Below are 23,430 nucleotides of genomic sequence, written 5' to 3'. Positions count from 1 at the left end.
GTTGTTCGCCTATTGAAATTTAACTTCAGTTCATGAAAATAAATAGCTAGCCAGCTACTTAACCCTGTTGCCCAAAGCTAACGTTATAAGCAGCCAGCTGGCTTCATCTGGCTAGTGAGGCGCGATTTTCATTTTGCTATGTTTTTGGGGAAGAACATTGTTTGCATCCATAAGCTGGCTAGCTTTTTTTATGACCAGCTCTGTAGGTGCACGAGACAACTTTACCAGCATCATAGCATACGTATCGATGAATCGTTGTGACATATGAAATACAAGTGATAGTGTAATCAATGTGTAATAACTGGGTAAAAAATGAATGAACGCGTAAAATTATCATGTGACATGCAGTCATATTCAGGTCCTGATTGGTCAACAAGCTTATATGACACGTCAAATAGTGTTATTTGACACGTCAAATAGTGTTGTTTAATGTGTATCTTTTTTGACACGCAAAGACCCAAACGGCGTTCCATAGAAAATACTCAAATAAGGGCCTCCTGGGTGGCGCAGTGGTCTAGGGCACTGCATCGCAGTGCTAGCTGTGCCACTAGAGAATCTGGGTTCGAGTCCAGGCTCTGTCGCAGTCCGGGTTAGGGAGGGTTTTGCCGGTAGGGATGTCTCATCGCGCACTTGCGACTCCTGTGGCGGGCCGGGCGCAGTGTACGCTAACCAGGTCTCCAGGTGCACATTGGTGCGGGTTGGATGCGTGCTGTGTTAAGGCTTGGTTGGGTTGTGTTTCGGAGGACGCATGGCTTTCGACCTTCGTTTCTCCAGATCCCGTACGGGAGTTGTAGTGATAAGACAAGATAGTAACTACTAACAATTGGAGAAAAGGGGGTACAATTCAACAAAAAAAAAAAGAAAAGAAAAGACCCAAGTGGCCTCCATGAAATCCTGTTTGAGAATGAAACGAAACAGCACAGCAAGTAAGTGAAAGAAATAGGTTTTGATCATGTTTTACTGGTAATGGGGACATACGTAAATGCCAACAAAATAACTTTTTGGTCAGTGTGGTGTGTGTGTGTGTGTGTAACTAGGTAACTGTTTAACTAGGCAAGTCATTTAGAATGAAGGCCTACTTTAAAACAAATGGAACACGCCCGAAATGGAATAGCCCAGTTCAGTTCAGTTAGGATGTTACATGCCTACATTTAGAAATTAGGTGAAAGTTGGAACTGTCACCCTTGGCCGTAAAAGTCAGGGGTTAAGAGTCACAGGTCATGCTGTTGATGGTAGTCACTGTCATTATCCACATGACATGTTTGTATAGGGATATTTACATTTTTGTTCTTGACCTAGGCCTACACTCTTAGAAAAAATAGTTCCAAAACTTTTTTTTAGCTGACCCCATATGAGAACCCTTTTTGGGTTCCATGTAGAACACTCTGTGGAAAGGGTTCTACCTGGAACCACAAAGGGTTCTTCGATCGGGACAGCTGGAGATCCCTTTTAGGTTCTAAATGCCACTGAAGGAGATGGCTGCCGTTTTGCGATCCCGTAAACAAATGTGCAATTGTGTATGTTTTTTAGCGTTATTTGTAAGTTATTTTGTACATAATGTTTCTGCCACCTTGTCTTAAAACAGACGACAGATCTCTAAGCTATTTCATCTGGAAATGTGACTCTGGGATGGAATTACATGGGGCATCAGCCAGGGTTAACCTTTCTTCTGGTCTGCAAGCCCCAGGAGAATGTCATAATGGAGTTAACCTATTTTATATGATAAGATGGTCACTTAGATTATTAAAGGAAGAAAGACAATTAAATAAGGAGAGAAATTCCCCAAAACAAGTGCACATACACTGTGTGTACAAAACATTAGGAATACATGACATTGACTGACCTGGTGAATCCAGGTGAAGGCTATGATCCCTTATTGATGTCACCTGTTAAATCCACTTCAATCATGTAGATGAAGGGGAGACAAAATATTTAAGGGCCTTTGAACGGTGTATGGTAGTAGGTGCCAGGTACACCAGTTTAAATGTGTCAAGAACTGCAACGCTGCTGAGTTTTTCACAAACATTCTGTTTCCCGTGTGTATAAAGAATGTTCCATCACCCAATGGACATCCAGCCAGTGGTCGAAAATGGGTCAATGATGAAAGAGGACAAAGGAGGCTGGCACAAGTTGTGCAGAGCAACAGACAGGCTACAGTTAGTCAACTGACATCCCAGTACAGCATTGGTACCCAGAGACCCATAAAATAATGCACATCTCGTCGTACCTTGACACGAATGGGGTATGGCAGCCGATGACCTTACAGACTTCCACTTCTTTCAGCAAAAAACAATAAACTGTGGTTGGAGTCGGCTAAGGAAAGAAAACACTGGACACTGGAGAATATTTATTTATTTATTTATTATGTTATTTATTTTTTTATTTCACCTTTATTTAACCAGGTAGGCAAGTTGAGAACAAGTTCTCATTTACAATTGCGACATGGCCAAGATAAAGCAAAGCAGTTCGACACATACAACGACACAGAGTTACACATGGAGTAAAACAAACATACAGTCAATAATACAGTATAAACAAGTCTATATACGATGTGAGCAAATTAGGTGAGATAAGGGAGGTAAAGGCAAAAAGGCCATGGTGGCAAAGTAAATACAATATAGCAAGTAAAACACTGGAATGGTAGATTTGCAATGGGAGAATGTGCAAAGTAGAAATAAAAATAATGGGGTGCAATATAATATAATATGAAAAACATTGCCTCGTCTGATGAATCCTGGTTCCTGCTGTTTCAAGCTGATGGGAGGACTAAGATATGGAGAAAACCACGAGTACATGCATCCATCATGCCACATGTCAACATTGCAGGCTGCTGGTGGTGGTGTGATGGCGTGTGGTATGTTTTCATGGCACACATTGGGCCCCTTGTTAAAAGTGGAGCAATGTTTGAATACCACAGGATATCTGAGCATCATTGCCAAACAGGTGCATCCCTTCTTGGCAGCAGGATAATGCCCCATGCTAGAAGGCTAGGAATGGTTCCACCAACATGACAGTGAATTCAGCTTACTGCAGTGTCACCAGATGCACCCAGTCACCAGATCTCAATCCAATTGAGCATCTGTGGGATGAGATGGAACGAGCTATTCGGAGTAGAAATCCACTACCAGCCAACTTGACACAACTGTGGGAACCATTGGAGTCGACATCCCTGTGGAAAGCTTTCGACACCTTGTAGAGTCCACGCCCCAACGAGTTGAGGCTGTTCTGAGGGCAAAAAGGTGGGGGACTCAATATTAGGAAGGAGTTTCGAGTGTTTTGTATTTCCACTGTGTATATAATGTCGTAACATGGCAACCAGCCAGGTGATGTATTTTCCATGTCAGTCAGAGGGAGCCCTAGTCATTTAGATTCCCATAATCTTAATAAGCTTTCTTAATTCAGTTACACACTAAATGGATCGTAGCAAGGAGTCCATATACATACTACACAATTCACTTTAGTACTCAATCCTATACTGCTCCATCTCAGCTCTGAATGGGGAAATAGGACAGTAACCTTTAGTGGTCGTTACTTCCAACACACCGTTTTTCACTTCTCTTAGGAATTTGGTCAGGCGCGGTATGAGAAAGAGACAGACAAACACATACAGACATAGATACTCACATTTATACTCACACATTCCTATACGCAGACTGAGGGAGCCCCATTTCTGACGGGCCTGCCGATGGAGTCAGGGAGGGCAACACTGCTCAAAGAGCAGCAACTGAAGGTAAGTTTTGGCTGAAACACTACTCCACATTGATCGAACACGACAGATGTCTATTCCATTTTGGTTCAACATCATTTCATTGTAATGACGTGGACACAACAAGGCTTGTACGATATACCGTTTACTTAGTATTTCAAAATACCAATGGTATGATTTTCCATATCGCCTTGCGGGGGTGCATGCTAAGCCACTGCTTATAACAAAGTTAAGTATTGCTCTAAGAAACCTCATGAACCTCATTGTTTGAACGACACTCAGGCATCGATAGTTGTAATAGAGACAGTGCCGAGCTGTCGTCGGGTAAGTTAGTCTGTGCTGTACTGAGCTGTGAACGGGCCGAGGGTTTTAGAGTTTTCACTCTGGTTTCCTGAGTTCCTTTTCCCTTGCCTGGCCCTGGAGTCCCCCAGCATCCCCCGTCCTGGCCCCCCTGTTCCCTGCCATTGCTCCCCTGTGGTTCACTTTACATTCAGGGCACTTCTGGGGCTGAAACCTGAGCCTGCTTGTTTTCTCTCCGTGAGTGTGCGGGGGCGGAGATAGTCTAATATTAAGTCTAGAACCCCTTCCTCTTGTTGTCACAGGGGGTCTCCATTCTCCGCTTCCTCCTCTTCACTACTCCTTCACCCACCTGCCAAGTGGCAGTGTTATTAATGTTTCCCCCTCCTCTTTCTCTCTGACTCCCTCTCTGACCTCCCCAGGAGGCCTACAGAGCGTTGAGTAGGTTCACCTCTGATCTGAGTGTTCCACATTACTCCAAGGAGGAAATTAGAAAAGAAAGAGAGGAGTGTTGGAGATAGGGAGTACCACATTTCTCCACAGGAGAGAACAAGGGACAAGGAGAAAGAGAGGAGCGTTGAGAGAGAGAGAGAAAAAAAGAGGCCTGTGATTGAGTGACATAAAAAGTGTTAAGATATGCAGGAAAAGGGTAGCAGCAGCCTAATGATTTGCATGATATTATGGGTCCTTTTCATATGACGTCTGCCTTTCTGTCATTGGGTGGATTCACTGGAGGTGCCTCCTCTTTCTCATTCGTTCCTCTATAGGGAACTGCTCTCCTGAAACCGGTAGCCACCTCAACGACGACAGGCTATAAAAGTGAAACTTCTCCATAACGTTTCTAAGACTAATAGCAGAACCTTGACTCTACGATTCAATAGGGTTCTGTTTCAGGTCTACCGTCTTCTGCTGAGTTGGAGAGGGTATACTGTTGTTGAGGAGCCATACTGAGATTGTTTGAAGCTACAGGCTTGTGTTGAGGAACTAACCAATAGTTAATTGAACTGAAACATTCATCGCAGATTTCCCCTGAACTAATCAGTGATTTACACCTACACACGATGAGCCTTGATCAGAAGCAAACACTAGTTTTTCTCTGAAGCAGAAGTTGCTCCTTGGCTCACATGCTGAATATTGTCTCTCACACACCACCCGTGTTCCTTAGCAACCTAAAAAAGGAACTGAATAAATATTTATCAGATTTTAGATCGAATGACAGTGAAAACACACAAACAAAGCAAACTCTTGACTTACAGATTGAAAAGTTGAGATTTACAGATGTTTATTGGAGAGTAAGAATTGAAGATGTTTTCATGCAAGTCGTGTGTTTGTGTGTGTCGTATGAGAACAGGATTTCCTTCAATGTTTCAACTAATCTCTACGTCAGACCACAGAATGTTCTCTCTGTCTCGGTCTGTCTCTCTCTTTCTCTCTCTGTGTCTTAGTTCAAGCCACACTGGGCTGGGCGGGGTGTGGAGGAACTAGTTCCGTCTCCATGGGTAACAGTTTGTGACACGTGCCAGACTCGGATCTTACAATTCGCTTTTTCCCCTGTCTGACAATGATAAGATTATGGCATGTGCCCCACTTGCCAGATCCCTCCTTGAGATCATCCATCTAGTGTTTATGAGCCTGGACCTCTGTGTCTGCCTTAGGCCTGAGGGGATCTGACATATGTCAGAGAGAGTGAATATTGTTAGCAATGAAATATTTATTGAATCACTGCAGGTTGAATGTTGAGACAACACACTTGAGATCCCATATCCAAAGCCAACTCATCCCTGCACTGTATGTAGGCTATAATGATGTGTGTTTTTTAAATTATAAATAGCCTAGATTGATGTGTATTGGGTACGGCCATCATGCGTGACCACTCCTGACTCGTCATTGATTTTGCTCTCTCTACTGGTGAAGGCGAATGATTGGCTGATTGCTTCAGTCAGTTCTAGTGTGAGTCTCCAACGGTGACAATTGCCTCAAGGTAAATCTATTCATTCTCCTGCTGTCAGGTGTTCTATAAGAGCCTGACAGGTCTTTGCCTTTGGACGACAGAGAGACAGCTAGCATCACTTCTCACTTACAAATGTAGTCAGATGGCCATGAAAAGCCAATTATGGTCATTCATCTGTGATTTTCTCCAGTCCAAAAACAGATGTTCCTCTTAAATTTTTCGCATCACCTAGCTAACACAAAGAAGAAGAACACCCTCCCACTTTAATTGAGCCTTGTTCCATGTTTCTTCCTTGTAAACTTTTGCATTATTTCCTCTTTACTCTCAAGTCAGGTTTCACTACTGTTCTCTCTGTGACCTCAACCAGAGTCACCAGTAGGGAACTGTGAAATGGACTGGCCAGCTAATGTCAGCATTACATCTGGTGAATTGATCACCTTTTCTCTGTGATTTTAAAACATGGTGGTATAGAGTAAAGTGCTGGTTGTTGTAGCTCTGCTATAAACAGACTGCCAGTGCTGATCTCAATCTTCTCATTAGCAACCCTTTTGAGAGAAATATTGGAACAGAGTTACAAATGAGCTCAACATCTTCTGGAGTCTAATAAATATGAAATGAACAGTGTGCCTATCAGCCTGTCTGTTCTCTCAGCCTGTCTGCCTTTCAGCCTGTCTGTTCTCTCAGCCTGTCTGTTTGCTCATATCTCCACCATCAGGTATTGTTCCTGTTGCTTCCTCACCCTTGACAGCACTTCATTACGCCTGGTGTTGTGTGGATGTTTCCTTTTCGGAGGAAACAGGACCATTGATTGGTCCCCTGGAAGGAGGAACTGTTGTTTCTTTGGCGTTGGCTTGGAGGGAAGCCATTAAATGTCGTGCTGGAGGGGAAATGTACATTAGAAACAGGAAGTTGTTGTGATGCCCTGATAGTTCTGCATCAAGTTCTATCCTGCAGTGTTTCCAGAAATGTACTGTGAAGGATGATAGTGAAAAGAGAGAAAATTAAACCAGACCAGGCATGATATCTATCACAAATCAGTCCACCACCATGTGCTCCCTCCCCAGTGATCTAGAGTGCAGGGAAACGGTCGAAAAGCTATTGGCGCACCTCCAAACACAAATTAGACTCAAGGGCCAGATACTTGCTAAAAGTCACTCTGGACAAATGTCTGTGTAAAGGGTTCTACGGCTAGAAGGCACATCTAGTGTGCCGCTGTTTTCACAGTACAAGTCTTTTATATTAAAAAAATGATAACATGCCTACCAGATGTGCTTGTATGAAAGAGTGAGGACTCTGTACTTTGGAAGGCAGGTGAATTTAATGGCCATTTGATGTGAAGTGATTCAGGGTTTTAATGATTTGGCCCAGGCCTATTTCTTGTTTCAGTTCATCTTCATTGTCTGCTAAGTATCCTTCCAGTTCTCTGCTGCCAATGACTGGAATGAATTCCCTCACTAACTTTAAGCATCAGCTGTCAGAGCAGCTCACCGATCATTGCACCTGTACACAGCTCATCTGTAAATAGCCCACCCAACTACCTCATCCCCATACCGTTATTTTTTGTTTTTCTCCTTTGCACCCCAGTATCTCTATTTGCACATTCATCTTCTGCACATTTATCACTCCAGTGTTTAATTGCTAAATTGTCATTATTTCGCCACTATGGCCTATTTATTGTCTCACCTCCCTAATCTCACTACATTTGCACACACTGTTTATAGATGTTTCTATTGTATTATTGACTGTACGTTTGTTTATTCCATGTGTAACTCTGTTGTTTGTGTCGCACTGCTTTGCTTTATCTTGGCCAGGTCGCAGTTGTAAATGACTTGTTCTCAACTGGCCTACCTGGTTAAATAAAGGTGAAAAGATTATAATAAAAGTAGCTGTGTGAGAATGAACCATAATCATTTTAGATAGATCCAGCCTCCATTGCTTCACCGCTCTCTTTCTCTTTTTTTCCCCTCTTTCTTTCTCTCCTTCAATTCAAGGACTGTATTGGCATGGGAAACAAATGTTAACATTGCCAAAGCAAGTGAAATGGATAAACAAAAGTGAAATAAACAATAAAAAGTGAACAGTAAATATTACACTCACACAAGCTCTCGCTCTCTCTCCTTAGGTATCTTTTCCTCCTTCCCCCTCTCCTTCTTTCTCCCCATTATTCCTCTTTCAAGACTGCAACTGGTACAGATCTAATGCTCTGATGAACTAAATAGATTGTGTGTGTGGTTCTGGGGGTTCACTAAAGGCTCATGGGGGAGGTTTTTAGTGAGGAAAAGTGGGTTAATTCTGTCTAAAACTCTCCTCAAATCCTTCAATTTTTGCATAAAAATGTATAACCAGATGTCAGTCCGTGTTAGATTGTAAAGCAGTGTAGACCACACCCCAACACACAGTCTCTGTAACCCTATGTGGCCCGAAGCTTTCATGTCCAATGTTCTCATCACTGCAGATCATCTTCCATCCAGAGCCTAATTAACAGCCTGTCCCTGCCAACATCCATTTCCACAATGGTTTACTCTTTGACACATACCCATGACTGCAGCTAGTCTTCAAATAGCCCCATGGAAGTACAGTAGAGATAGACCACACAAAAATAATGTCCTCTTATCCCTCTATGCACATACCTACCACGTCTCAAACCATATCTGAATAGACGCAGTGTACTGCCAGATCATCCAGAGGAATTGTTAAATAGTCACCACTACACGGCCTTGGCCCAGTACCCTGCCCTGAACTTAGTTACTGTTACTAGCCGGCTACCAGCTGGTACACTACCCTGCACCTTAGAGACTGCTGCCCTATGTACATAGAGTCATGGAACACTGGTCATTTTAATAATGTTTACATACTGTTTTACCCACTTTATATGTATATACTGTATTCTAGTCAAGGCTCATCCAATATAATGACTGCTGTACACACCTTTTCTGTTCATAAACAGTCCATACTGTCTTTACACACCATTATATGTATATATATTTATATACATTACAGTGGGGCAAAAAAGTATTTAGTCAGCCACCAATTGTGCAAGTTCTCCCACTTAAAAAGATGAGAGAGGCCTGTAATTTTCATCATAGGTACACTTCAACTATGACAGACAAAATGAGAAAAGAAATCCAGAAAATCACATTGTAGGATTTTTAATGAATTTATTTGCAAATTATGGTGGAAAATAAGTATTTGGTCAATAACAAAAGTTTATCTCAATACTTATATACCCTTTGTTGGCAATGACAGAGGTCAAACGTTTTCTATTAACACAAGCATCTTGCTGCAGATAACATCTGCAAATCTGTGTACGTGACCAATACACTTTGACTTGAACATGCCATAGTGACAGCCAGGAGGCAGAGCAGCAGTATGCAACTAAAACAAAACTCCTTTATTTGGTGGTTAGATGACTGGTGATTTAAGAGAATATCTTTATTCATGGACCGGTACATGGCTGATAAACAGAAATGTCTCGACTGAATTGAACTTCTCTCTCTGTGCGTGTGCGAGAAAGAGTTGCTAAATCAGCAGAAAAACAACTGGAAATATATGAGCTTTAGGACGTGTCCTATATACATGTATATTGTAAGAGATAGAGTAGCCTACAGATGTAGGATCTTAATTTGAGCCAAGTTCCCGGACATTTCTGGAGAGAATGACCCTAGCCCTCTCCCTCCGATCCAACAGGTCCCAGACGTGTTTAATGGGATTGAGATCCGGGCACTTCGCTAGCCATGGCAGAACACTGACATTCCTGTCTTGCAGGAAATCACGCACAGAACGAGCAGTATGGCTGGTGGCATTGTCATGCCGGAGGGTCATGTCAGGATGAGTCTGCAGGAAGGGTACCACATGAGGGAGGAGGATGTCTTCCCTGTAACGCACAGCGTTGAGTTTGCCTGCAATGACTACAAGCTCAGTCCGATGATGCTGTGACACACCACCCCAGACCATGACGGACCCTCTACCTCCAAATCAATCCCGCTCCAGAGTACAGGCCTCGGTGTAACTCTCATTCCTTCAATGATAAACACGAATCCGACCATCACCCCTGGTGAGACAAAACCGCGACTCGTCAGAGAAGAGCACTTTTTGCCAGTCCTGTCTGGTCCAGCGACGTGGGTTTGTGCCCATAGGCTACGTTGTTGCCGGTGATGTCTGGTGAGGACCTGCCTTACAACAGGCCTACAAGCCCTCAGTCCAGCCTCTCTCAGCCTATTGCGGACAGTCTGAGCACTGATGGAGGGATTGTGCGTTCCTGGTGTAACTCGGACAGTTGTTGTTGCCATCCTGTACCTGTCCTGCAGGTGTGATGTTCGGATGTACCGATCCTGTGCAGGTGTTGTGACACGTGGTCTGCCACTGCGAGGACGAGCAGCTGTCCGTCCTGTCACCCTGTAGCGCTGTCTTAGGCGTCTCACATACGGCAATTTATTGCCCTGGCCACATCTGCGATCCTCATGCATCAGCATGCCTAAGGCACGTTCACGCAGATGAGCAGGGACCCTGCTCACCCTTTTTCAGTCAGTAGAAAGTCCTCTTTAGTATCCTAAGTTTTCATAACTGTGACCTTAATTGCCTACCGTCTGTAAGCTGTTAGTGTCTTAACGGCCGTTCCACAGGTGCACGTTCATTGTTTATGTTTCATTAAACAAGCATGGGAAACAGTGTACAAACCCTTTACAATGAATATCTGTGAAGTTATTTACATTTTTACGAATTATCGTTGAAAGACAGGGTCCTGAAAAAGGGACATTTCTTTTTGCTGAGTTTACATGCATTATAGGCAATCTGAGCCCCCCATCGTTCAGTGTATGTATAGTGCCTGGCATGAGGTTGGCTTGAGGTGGATTCTTACTAGTGTGTGATTTGATCCTTGCTCAATGGGCTATTTATAAACAGAGGGCTCAAGTCTGGTCAGTGGTTACAAATCCTGTATATGTCAGAGATTTCACCAGGTGCTATTTTAACCAGCTGCACGACAACAAATCCTTGTGTTATGCATATGAAATGTATACACTAGACACGTCACTGTAGCACATAGCTGAAATGAAGATTTTCCTCACCCACTGCGGTCTGGGTCTGCATGGGCCTGGCATTAGTGGCCTTGTAGAGGGATTGAGTCATGCGCCAGACGGGCTGCTTCTGAAATTAAATAGAAATTGTAATTTTCAATTTAATTGAATATTCAATTTCAATAGTTATAAATTCAGTTTCAATATGGTAGATATTGCATTTATTGTTTATGTATCAAGCATACAAACTATAATTTAAATTATAATATTCAACTTCTTAGATGCATTCAGATTCAGTTTTCAAATTCAGTTCTCTAAATTAAATTTAAAACCAGAGATCCTGGTACTTTGCCTGCCAGGAAAGTTAGAAGAGAACAGATATAATCAAATGCTCTCTGTGGTAAACAGAAGCTTCTGGCAGTTTCTGAAACCAATGTATCTTGTTGAATAACTTGTGTAAACCCCAGGTGGTAAGGGTAGGCAACAACACATCTGCCATGTTGATCCTCAACACGGGGGCCCCTCAGGGGTGCGTGCTTAGTCCCCTCCTGTACTCCCTGTTCACCCACGACTCAAACACCATCATTAAAGTTTGCTGACGACACAACAGTGGTAGGCCTGATCACCGACAACGATGAGACAGACTATAGGGAGGAGGTCAGAGAGCAAGACAGAGGAGCTGATTGTGGACTACAGGAAAAGGAGGGCCCGAACACGCCCCCATTCACATCGACGGGGATGTAGCGGAGCGGGTCAAGAGATTTTCAAGTTCCTTGGTGTCCACATCATCAATAAACTATGGTCCAAACACACCAAGACAGTCGTAAAGACGGCACGACAATGCCTCTTCCCTCTCAGGAGACTGAAAATATATTTTTTAAATATTTTTATTTTATTTATTTTAATTAAATTTTACCCCCCAATTTCGTGGTATCCAATTGTTTTAGTAGCTACTATCTTGTCTCATCGCTACAACTCCCGTACGGGCTCGGGAGAGACGAAGGTCGAAAGTCATGCGTCCTCCGATACACAACCCAACCACTGCTTCTTAACACCGCTCGCATCCAACCTGGAAGCCAGCCGCACCAATGTGTCGGAGGAAACACTGTGCACCTGGCAACCTTGGTTAGTGCGCACTGCGCCCGGCCCGCCACAGGAGTCGCTGATGCGCGATGAGACAAGGATATCCCTACCGGCCAAACCCTCCCTAACCCGGACGACGCTAGGCCAATTGTGCGTCGCCCCACGGACCTCCCAGTCGCGGCCGGTTACGACAGAGCCTGGGCGCGAACCCAGAGTCTCTGGTGGCACAGCTGGCGCTGCAGTACAGCGAGGAGACCGAAAAGATTTGGCATAGGTCCGCAGATCCTCCAAAAGTTCTACAGCTGCACCATCGAGAGTATCCTGGCCGGTTGAATCATCAGTTGGTATGGCAACTGCTCTGCATCCGACCGTAAGGCGCTACTTCTACTACTTCACTGGGGCCAAGGTAGAAATGAAGGTAGAAATGAGCAAATATTTCGCTTTTTTATAAAACGTATTAAAAAAACTCAGCCTACCTTAGGCTTTCTGAAAGTAGGCTACAAGAGAATGAATTGACAAGAAAAGGAGAGAGAGACAGATAGGCAATAGTATGAAATTAACAATCATTCAAATATAAAGAAATACATGCAGCATGTCCATAGCCTATTTCTCAGCATTGATTAGTCTATGAATTAAGTGAGGTGACGAATAGGTTTGACTCAACATTGACCAACATTTTAGAGGTTTTTGACTAACTGAACAGTGGTGTGATTTGACAGTGTAATCTCTGAGATGAAGAAATATGCAATCTACATTAGGCCTTTATGTCACTCAGGCAAATGTTTGTGGTCATACTCACTGGTCTAGTGGACAAGTTTGTGTGTGTGTGTCTGTCCCCTCGGCCCAGGGGTTACTGACTTCTCCTGTAGAGAGTATTGTTCCCACCCAGTCCGCTGGACAAAGACTCTGTGCTCGGGACCCGGGTCGGCATCTCCCACTAAATATTTGTCCTTGTGGTCGGATGCCCACTCTCGTGAGAAACACTGAAGAAATGCATTGACATATTGACATACACAGGGCTCAGAGGAAACCGATATTTTGCTCCATTGTGTGCTGTAGTTTATTAGACAGGCCAGGTCCAGAGCTTCTGTTGGTGCATGTACTGTAGACTTGCTAGCAGCGATGGGATATTCATTGGGGGGGGGGGGTCTTCTCAAGAGCAGATAAATGAATGACTAATGAGTCTGTCCTACACAACCAACCAACCAATTAGGGATATTTTGTGCATCAGAGACTCTCAATGAGAGAGATTCTTAGAATGACCTCATTGAAAACCCCCTCTCACTTCTGTTAAATAGATATGACATTTAGACTATAGGAGATCAAAAATAATGCTTTATTACAAAATTACTTTTCCCTTGTTAGTAAAACAGTGATAATATTGCTATACTGACCTGTGGTCCTCATGGCTCTGTATGTTTCATTTACTAGATAATGAGTTGGATGTTTACCAACAAGTGCCAACAGGATAGCTTCTAGGCTACATCATGTGACTTGGTGCACATAGGTCCAGTTCAGTAACCCAGCATCAAGCTGTTGGGAGCTTCCTCAATATGCTCCCTCCTGATCTATTATGTCATAGAAACCAAATCTCTCTAATCAGCCTAATATTTGATACTACTGTAGCCTATGTGATAGTTTTCAGTGGAACTACTTATTCCTTCCTTGTAACAAGGACACAGAGTTTGTCTCTGTCCATGTGAACTGACCAGGAAAACCTCTGTGACGTAGTTAGGCCTATAGCCAAGGAAAACCTCTGGGCCCTAGTTAGGCATATAGCCAAGGCATTTTACCTTGTCAGGTCACATGGTCATTAAAATCACCTCTTAGCCCTCCCTACACATAACATCTGGTCCACACTTATATTCTACTATTATGTAAAGGATCACTGACTGAGACAATTACTTCTAAGCCCTCTTTAGCTATTGTCATTTTCCTCCTCTTTAAACACCCAGCAGAACATCTGTCTCCTCTGTGCCCCCCCACCCCACACTCCTCTGTTGGGACATCTGGTGTCCCTCTCTCCACGTTTCCTGTGGTGGAATTGTATTTCTGGAGGAACAGTGGGAGACTGCTTCTTAATGTGTTCTGTCTGTCTGCATTAAAGTAATACTGGTGGTATACCGCAAAGAGACTCCTAAAATAACTTGCTACATACAATTTATAGAATTTCCCTTGTGAAGAAAACGTTTAGGCCAGATGATGAGTATAAGATACGTTTGAAACCATGATGCTTTGAAAAAACACTCCTATTTATGACATTTCTGTGATTATGCAGTAATATGCTGACTATGTTTAGGCATATCTTCAGCACCTGATCAGTGTGTGCATGTATACCAGCAGCATACCACTGCTAGCTTGCTTCTGAAGCTAAGCAGGGTTGGTCCTGGTCAGTTCTTGGATGGGAGACCAGATGCTGCTGGAAGTGGTGTTGGAGTTCCAGTAGGAGGCACTCTTTCCTCTGTTCTAAAAAAATATCCCAATTCCCCAGGGCAGTGATTGGGGACACTGCCCTGTGTAGGGTGCTGTCTTTTGGATGGGATGTTAAACGGGTGTCCTGACTCTCTGAGGTCATTAAAGATCCCATGGCACTTATTGTAAGAGTAGGGGTGTTAACCCCAGTGTCCTGGCTAAATTGCCAATCTGGTCCTCAAACCATCACGGTCACCTAATAATCCCCAGTTTACAATTGGCTCATTCATCCCCCTCCTCTCCCCTGTAACTATTCCCCAGGTTGTTGCTGCAAATCAGAGTGTGTTCTCAGTCAACTTACCTGGTAAAATAACAGATAAATAAATAATGTGATTTACAGAAACATGTAGGTCCATGACTCCTGCTCATTTGGACAACTACTTAACGGTCTATCACAGATTCTGCCATTACTCTCCTGAAGTTGCTGGTAATAGGCTACACGAGGAGTCGGCAACCTTTCTCATGTGGAATGCCAATTTATCTTACTCTTTCTACCGATCTGCGTGCCAGCTATGGTTTTCATATGCACATTACCATAACAGTTTTATTTCATTTATAATAATGTCTTCGTATATCAAAATCATTGTCATGTGGTTGATCAAAATTCTATACTAATCTAAATGAAAATGATACAAACCTAAAAAGTAACTTCTATTGCCATCGCCAACTATCTAAAAATAGCCTACAGAAAACAAATAAAAACATTGCAGCTTGCAGATAGAAAATATCCCAATTTAAAATATCCTACACATTGGCTACACATGGTCCGTCTGCAACAAACGTGAAACATTGTATCAACTGTTAACTTGGGTCTGGCACGAAGCTTGCACTGGCAAACTTGCAACATTGTAGAAAATATTCTGGGCCCTAAGAGTTTCCCATTCCAGTGAGCTCGGGCTTGGGCAGGAGCTCACCGGAGCTGAGTACCAGCACCTCTGATTTTCAACTGCTTGAGTTCCTGTTCCTTTTATAGAATATTAGCTCTAAAGTATTGTGGAGCTCCTGCACCTAAAAATTAACAGTACCAGCACACAAAATGAGTATCGGAACCTATTTCAGTCCAAGTCAAACACTGATAAGTAATCAGGTAGGCCTATTTTATGACATTTCCACTGAATCAGAGCATGACATTTTTCCCTTTCACGCTAAGTGGTTATCGAAAGGGAAAGAGCTGGAAACATTTTTCAAATACATTCTGGAACTATTTGTAATTCTCAATGGATGTAAAAACATACTTTGTTTGCTTGCTGTTTGAGGTGAGGAAAACAACATTACTTTGAGAAGCTCCACAGGTTATTAGTGGTGGTGAGTTAAGCCAATCAGAATTTTTTTATTTTTATTTAGTTCACCTTTTTTTAACCAGGTAAGCTAGTTGAGAACAAGTTCTCATTTACAACTGTGACCTGGCCAAGATCAAGCAAAGCAGTGCGACAGAAACAACAACACAGAGTTACACATGGAATAACTTGTTTTGGCTGCAATCCCCCTATCGGGATAAGTGGCATCAACAACCGCTGAATTCAATAAATATTACTACAAATATTTATATTCATGAAATCACAAGTGCAATATAGGAAAACACAGCTTAGCCTTTTGTTAAAAACCTCTTGAAACTAGGGGGCACTATTTTCATTTTGGAAAAATAACGTTCCCAAAGTAAACCGCCTATTTCTCAGGACCAGATGCTAGAATATGCATATAATTGACAGCTTAGGATAGAAAACACTCTAAAGTTTCCAAAACTGTCAAAATATTGTCTGTGAGTATAACAGAACTGATATTGCAGGCGAAAGCCTAAGAAAAATCCTCTCAGGAAGTGACTCATGTTTTGAAACCGTTGTCTTCCTACGCACCCCTATTGGCCACTGAAAGGGATATCAACCAGATTCCCTTTTCTACGTATTCCCTAAGGTGTCTACAGCATTGTGACGTAGTTTCACGCCTTTATGTTAAAGAATGATCGTAAACGACTACATTGCGTAAGTGGCCAGCTGAGGGCTCTCAGAGTGATTCTTGCGTAAAAGACAGAGGTAGTCATTTCTCCTCTCGCTCCTACTGAAAAGCCAATTGTCCCTGTTGATATATTATCGAATAGATATTTGAAAAACACCATGAGGATTGATTATAAAAAACATTTGCCATGTTTCTGTCGATATTATGGATATAATGACATTTTTTTTCCGGTGTTGTCGTGACCGCTATTTCCGGTGGATTTCTCAACATAACGTGACAAACAAACAGAGGATTTTTGGGTATAAAAATAATCTTTATGGAACAAATGGAACATTTGCTGTCTAACTGGGGGTCTTCGTCAGTGAAAACATCCAAAGATCATCAAAGGTAAACGGTTAATTTGATTGCTTTTCTGATTTTCGTGACCAAGCTTCCTGCTGCTAGCTGGACATAATGCTATGCTAGGCTATCGATAAACTTACACAAAAGCTTGTCTTGCTTTGGCTGTAAAGCATAATTTCAAAATCTGTGATGACAGGGTGATTAACAAAAGGCTAAGCTGTGTTTCACTATATTTCACTTGTGATTTCATGAATATGAATATTTTCTAGTAATATTTTTTGACGCAATGCTAATTAGTGTAGTTGATGACAATTCTCCCGGATCCGGGATGGGTAGTACTCCACCTGTCGTGTCAGATTTTGAAATTATGCTTTACAGCGAAAGCAATCCAAGCTTTTGTGTAAGTTTATCGATCGGACGACAAAACATTAAGTACACTTAGCATCAGGAAGCTTGGTCACAAAAATCAGAAAAGCAATCAAATTAATCGTTTACCTTTGATGATCTTCGGATGTTTTCCCTCACGAGACTCCCAGTTACACAACAAATGTTCCTTTTGTTCCATAAAGATTATTTTTACTTCCAAAATACCTCTGTTTGTTTGTCGCGTTATGTTCAGAAATCCACAGGAAAGAGCAGTCACGACAACTCAGACGAAAATTCCAAATAGTTTCCATAATGTCCACAGAAACATGTTAAACATTTTTTATAATCAATCCTCAGGTTGTTTTTAAAATATATAATCGATAATATATCAACCGCAAATGTCTTTCACCGTAGGAGAGGAAAAAGCAATACCTATCCAAACTCTGTTGCGCAAGCAAAACTCATGTGACCACTTGACGTGATGTTATCGTTCTGGCTCATTTTTCAAAATAAAAGCCTGAAACTATGTCTGAAGACTGTTGACACCCTGAGGAAGCGATAGGAACAGGAATCTGGTTCATATCCCTTTAAATCCAGCAAAGGGAGGCTATGGAACATGGAGTTTTCAAAATAGAAGCCACTTCCTGTTTTGATTTTCCTCAGGGTTTCGCCTGCAATATCAGTTCTGTTTTACTCACAGACAATATTTTGACAGTTTTGGAAACTTTAGAGTGTTTTCTATCCAATACTAATACTAATATGCATATATTAGCAACTGAGACTGAGGAGCTGGCCGTTTACAATTGGCACCTTTTCATCCAAGCTACTCAATACTGCCCCTGCAGCCATAAAAAGATAAACAAGCTCACAGTCAATAACACAATACAAAAAAAAGAAAGTCTATATACAGTGTGCGCAAATGGCATAAGGGGGTAAGGCAATGAGTAGGCCATAGTAGCAAAGTAATTACAATTTAGCAGATTAACACTGGAGTGATAGATGAGCAGATGATGATGATCAGATCATGGTGTGTAAGTAGTGATACTGGTGTGCAAAAGAGCAGCAAAGTAAATAAAAACAATATGGGGATGAGGTAGGTAGATTTGGTGGGCTATTTACAGATGGACTATGTACAGCTGCAGCAATCGGTTAGCTGCTCAGATAGCTGATGTTTAAAGTTAGTGAGGGAAATGTAAGTCTCCAGCTTCAGCGATCTTTGCAATTCGTTCCAGTCACTGGCAGCAGAGAACTGGAAGGAAAGGCGGCCAAAGGAGGTGTTGGTTTTATGCACTTCCTAAATACTATCAGATCCCCAAATGGGCACATTTTATATGCCTACATTTGCGCGCATGCCAGGTAGCCTATAGGCCTACTTATATGCGTGAGTGTCCTAGGTCAACATTGAGAGGAGCGCTCCAAACAAAACACAATGAGTAAATTGACAAAACTTGGAATGAAATAAACCAAAACTCGTTTAGCATAGGTTGTGCACTCTGCAAACAATGTGTCCACTCCGACAATGAGAACGGGAAGACTGGAATAATGATATTGAATGCATTAATGTAAATTACCATAACCAAAGTAACAAACATTGTAGATTAGAAATTATCTTATTGTAGATTAGAAATGATGTACTACTGGTGATATATGTAATGGGGAATTGATAGACATTAACTATCAAACACAAACAATTCACACAATGAAGTTATGAAATAATGAAGGTGCACAAATTGGTGGGAGAGTGCGCATTCTGGAAGAGAGAACTGCATCTGGGCGAATGGTCAATCCGACATCTGCGTTGGCCGTGCAGGATTTACAGTGTTACGGCCTTAGCCCTGCCGTGCAGCATTTACGGTGATATGGCCTCAGCCCTGCCATGCAGCATTTACGGTGATACGGTCTCAGCCCTGCCGTGCAGCATTTACCGTGATACGGCCTCAGCCCTGCCGTGCAGCATTTACGGTGATATGGCCTCAGCACTGCCGTGCTGCATTTACGGTGATATGGCCTCAGCCCTGCCGTGCAGCATTTACGGTGATACGGCCTCAGCCCTGCCGTGCAGCATTTACGGTGTTACGGCCTCAGCCCTGCCGTGCAGCATTTACGGTGTTACGGCCTCAGCCCTGCCGTGCAGCATTTACGGTGTTATGGTCTCAGCTCTGCCGTGCAGCATTTACGGTGTTATGGTCTCAGCCCTGCCGTGCAGCATTTACGGTGTTATGGTCTCAGCTCTGCCGTGCAGCATTTACGGTGTTACGGCCTCAGCCCTGACGTGCAGCATTTACGGTGTTATGGTCTCAGCCCTGCCATGCAGCATTTACGGTGATACGGCCTCAGCAGAAGTCAGGGCATTTATACTTATTTGCGGGGCAGTGCAGAGCTGTTGTCAAGGAAGTGAGTTTGTGTTTTCTACAGGATGTACTGCCCCCACCTACCATCAACCAATCATGTCAATGCAGAGCTGTACAGAACCCTCTGCATACAAAATTTGGGAGGCGCATGGCGATGCAGTACGGAGCTGGATTTGACCTTTGCATGCCTCTGGAGGCTGCGCAATTGTGTCACACCCTCCAAATGGAGCCTCCCACCACATTTTTGGATCAAGCATAAATGGGCTTTTAGCCTCCGCAATGGATTAGCTCACTGAGATGTTACTAAAACAATCTCGGTAGACCAACAGCTTATCGACCAAACAATCGACCAGTCTACTAATTGGCGTCAGCTGTATATTAGATATCATTCCCATATTTCAGATGACCTGCTAGGAACACTGACCCCTCACCTCTCTGGCTCTTCCTAATGGCCTATTGATTTCCTCTTGTGACTCTGACATGGGTTTTTATTGAGAGCACTGACCTGTAAAGATGTGTTGGAGGTAGTTGTAGTGGCTATACAGCCTACAACAAATGGAGTGTAACTTACCGTAGGGTTTGACACAGACCAGTCCTAGCCTGTCATGATTGGAGGCGTCTTTGATTCAGCCTAATCCTGGCTAGCATCAGCAGTCTTCCATTAGTATGAAAGTACAACAGCAAACCACCAACTTGTGGTTATGTGCCAACAAATGAATCTGAATCTGAATATAACAAGCTTATATAGGAGGTTTCTCTAGATCAGTGAACATTACTTGCCCATCTAGTATTTTGGAAGGCTCTGAATGGATGATTTCATTATCTTTCCTTTTATCCTCTTTCACAACCCCTCAGAAATAGAGGGCACCATGTCAAACATTTCATCAGAAGTTTTTGTCTTCCTTCTTCTAAGGCCTGTCGTAGTGAATCATCATGTAACAAGGCTTACAGGACAATTATTATGCCGGTCTTGTTTCTGGCTGTTGAATTGTAGCTCGTTGGTGTTCTGTTCTGACAGAGATTAAAAAGAAGCAACCACAGCAGTCCCTCTGGAAAACTGATGTGTCAATGGAATGTGTTTGTTAGTGTGCAAGAGAGAGGGAGGGAAATAGAGAGGGGGGCCCAATAGAGATTGAGAGGGAGGAGTGAGTACTTCAATGATTTGCAGACCCTCTCTGAGTGTTGTTGACCAATCACCTTCAGGGGCCCCTACCGCCCCCTGTGGCTTAAATAAGAAGTGCACAAACCAGGTTATGGGGCTTTATGCATAATCATTGCATTAGTTTACAGTAGCAACAAAAGTAATCTTTTACCTTTCCTTCCATGTTAGAAAAGTGGAAAGTGTTGGGGAGAGGAGGAGTAGGAGGAGGAGAGAATAGGAGGATGGGAAGGAGGTGGTAAGAAGAAGAAGAGTGGTTTGGGATGCAGCCAGATAGTCCATTCTCTTACACAGCGGCAGCAGCATTCTAGTGGTGGCTAATGTATTATATAGAAGCTGGCTGCTGTCCACACTGTGTCTAATATAAAAGGCAGAGCAGCCTGGATTATACCAGGAGTGATATGGTATTGTAGCACAGAAAGACAAGGAGAGAGAGGCGCTATGTCCCATAGTCATGTTTTCATCTGAGGTGTTTTCAATATGAAGGCAGATTTGATATAGACTTCAGAAATTGATTGAAACAATGATGAAGTGTTTCACGAAGCGGAACCCCAAGATTCTGGTGAGCTTTGACTGTCTGCCCCTCCCTTTTTTCTGCTGGATTGTTGTTTTGATGTGTCAAGGTAATAGAATGTGGTGATGATGGCTCTGTGTGATATTAGCGTGAGCCTTTGACACAGATTCCCTCTCTGTAGTTTTCCTTGGTATTTTGTTCCAATGTGCCTGTTATTCAACATTTATTAGCCCTTTCCCGCCTGTGGGAATCGCCTGGCCAAGGGTTTTTCCTTTTTTACTGGAAAGCCAGTCTCTCTATCTCATATCTCTCTCTCTCGCTCTCTCTCTCTCGCTCTCTCTCTCTCGCTCTCTCTCTCTCTCTCTCTCTCTCTCTCTCTCTCTCTCTCTCTCTCTCTCTCTCTCTCTCTCTCTCTCTCTCATGAACTAACCTAGTATTCATTTATTCAGACATTTGTCACATTGTAATTGTGACACATCTTTCGCAGAAGTGTCCCCACAGTCCTGCTGCCGTGTGTTGTCCAGGTAATGAATGAGGTGATGTTGGTCATCACTGCATTATCCTTAGTCAAAGTGGTCCCTCTTTCTCTCCACTCCAGTGCCCTCCCTCTTAATTCCTCCTCTTCTCTCCACTCCCCCTCTTTTCCTACCCCCTTTTTTCCTCTACTCAATGAATCATTCCCCGTCTCAGGTCCCACTGAGACCACCTCACGCCTGACGGAACATTTAGCTTGCATGCTCCCAGGCTATGACTGGTCTCAGATGTAGAGTGTGTGTAGGATTGTGAATGTCTGTCTCAGTCAGTGCTGCATCTCTTGCTCCGGGACCCTCGTTGCTTTCAGACAGAGGAGTGCTTCTCTCAGACAGACCAGATTTTGGTCCATGTGGTGGAAATGGGGACAAGGAATAACATATTGCTCTTAAACTTCAGAATTGTCTGGGGAATGATACCCTTTCTAACCTAACCACAGTGAGGCTGCCTTAGCTATTACTCTGGGAAGGGGAGGGTTGGACCTTCGTTGGATTTTAACGTTGGACAGGGGTGTACCTTTCCCCTCTGCAACTATAGGATACCATGCTGCCTCAACTGAGAAGGGTAATGTGACTTTATTTTTTTTTGCAAAATCCTAATAATTGATGCATCAACAAGATCTGTGTTGGATTCCAGAGGATATCACTTGAAAACATTCATTTAAACATTTATTTTTAATGTTGTCATCTACGTGTGTGTTTGTGTGTGTGTTTGTGTGTGTGTGTGTGTGTGTGTGTGTGTGTGTGTGTGTGTGTGTGTGTGTGTGTGTGTGTGTGTGTGTGTGAGTGAGTGAGTGAGTGAGTGAGTGAGTGAGTGAAGGGTGTGTGTTGTGTGAGTGAATGGTGTGTGTGTGTGTGAGAGTGAAGGGTGTGGTGTGTGTGTAAGGGTGTGTGTGAGTGAAAGGTGTGTATGTGTGTGTGTGTGTGTGTGTGTGTGTGTGTGTGTGTGTGTGTGTGTGTGTGTGTGTGTGTGTGTGTGTGTGTGTGTGTGTGAGTGAAGGGTGTGTTTGTGTGAATGAAGGGTGTGTGAGTGAAGGGTGTGTGTTGTGTGTATGTGTAAGTGAAGGGTGTGTTGTGTTTGAGTGAAGGGTGTGTTGTGCGTGTTAGTGAAGGGTGTGTTGCGTGTTAGTGAAGGGTGTGTTGTGTGTGTGAGTGAAGGGTGTGTGTTGTGCGTGTTAGTGAAGGGTGTGTTGTGTGTGAGTGAAGGGTGTGTGTGTGTGTGTGTGAGTGAAGGGTGTGTGTGTGTGAGTGAAGGGTGTGTTGTGTGTGTGAGTGAAGGGTGTGTGTTGTGCGTGTTAGTGAAGGGTGTGTTGTGTGTGAGTGAAGGGTGTGTGTTGTGTGTGTGTGTGTGAGTGAAGGGTCTGTGTGTGTGTGTGTGTGAGTGAAGGGTGTGTGTTTATGTGTGTGTGTGTGTGTGTGAAGGGTGTGTGTTGTTCGTGTTAGTGAAGGGTGTGTTGTGTGTGAGTGAAGGGTGTGTGTGTGTGAGTGAAGGGTGTGTTGTGTGTGTGTGAGTGAAGGGTGTGTGTTGTGCGTGTTAGTGAAGGGTGTGTTTGGGTGCAGTGAGGTTGTGGAGGATTACTCTATTATAGCACTTATGTATTTGGAGGAACAGCAATATGTGTTTCTATGGTGAGATCCTGTTGAGTCGCTGCTATACAGTGTTTTAATGAACCAATCACTGTGGGGAGATC

The 23,430-nt window shown here is 43.2% G+C and overlaps 1 protein-coding gene across 41 annotated transcripts in view; it reads left to right on the top strand.

Moving 5' to 3' along the window:
- The window catches only part of LOC110523375 (formin-binding protein 1), a 126,294-nt gene that overhangs the window by 5,285 nt on the left and 97,579 nt on the right, over positions 1 to 23,430 (top strand). For 7 of the 41 annotated variants that reach the window (XM_090234108.1, XM_090234111.1, XM_090234094.1 and 4 more), the window contains exon 1: positions 3,589 to 3,730. The exons of 16 other annotated variants lie outside the window; for them this stretch is intronic. In XM_090234108.1, coding sequence (XP_090090234.1) covers positions 3,686 to 3,730 — 45 coding nt within the window. In that variant the 5' untranslated portion in view covers positions 3,589 to 3,685. Of the gene's footprint in view, positions 1 to 3,556; positions 3,731 to 21,023; positions 21,258 to 21,869; positions 22,305 to 23,430 lie in introns of those variants that run through there. 18 more of the 41 variants (XM_090234087.1, XM_090234080.1, XM_090234083.1 and 15 more) reach the window with 8 other exon arrangements.

The sequence above is a fragment of the Oncorhynchus mykiss genome, chromosome 5, assembly GCF_057628025.1.
Source record: "Oncorhynchus mykiss isolate SJ-2025 chromosome 5, ASM5762802v1, whole genome shotgun sequence".
Classification (NCBI taxonomy): domain Eukaryota; kingdom Metazoa; phylum Chordata; class Actinopteri; order Salmoniformes; family Salmonidae; genus Oncorhynchus; species Oncorhynchus mykiss.
The sequence above is the reverse complement of the archived record's forward strand: the minus strand, read 5'-3'. Positions and strand labels throughout refer to the sequence as shown.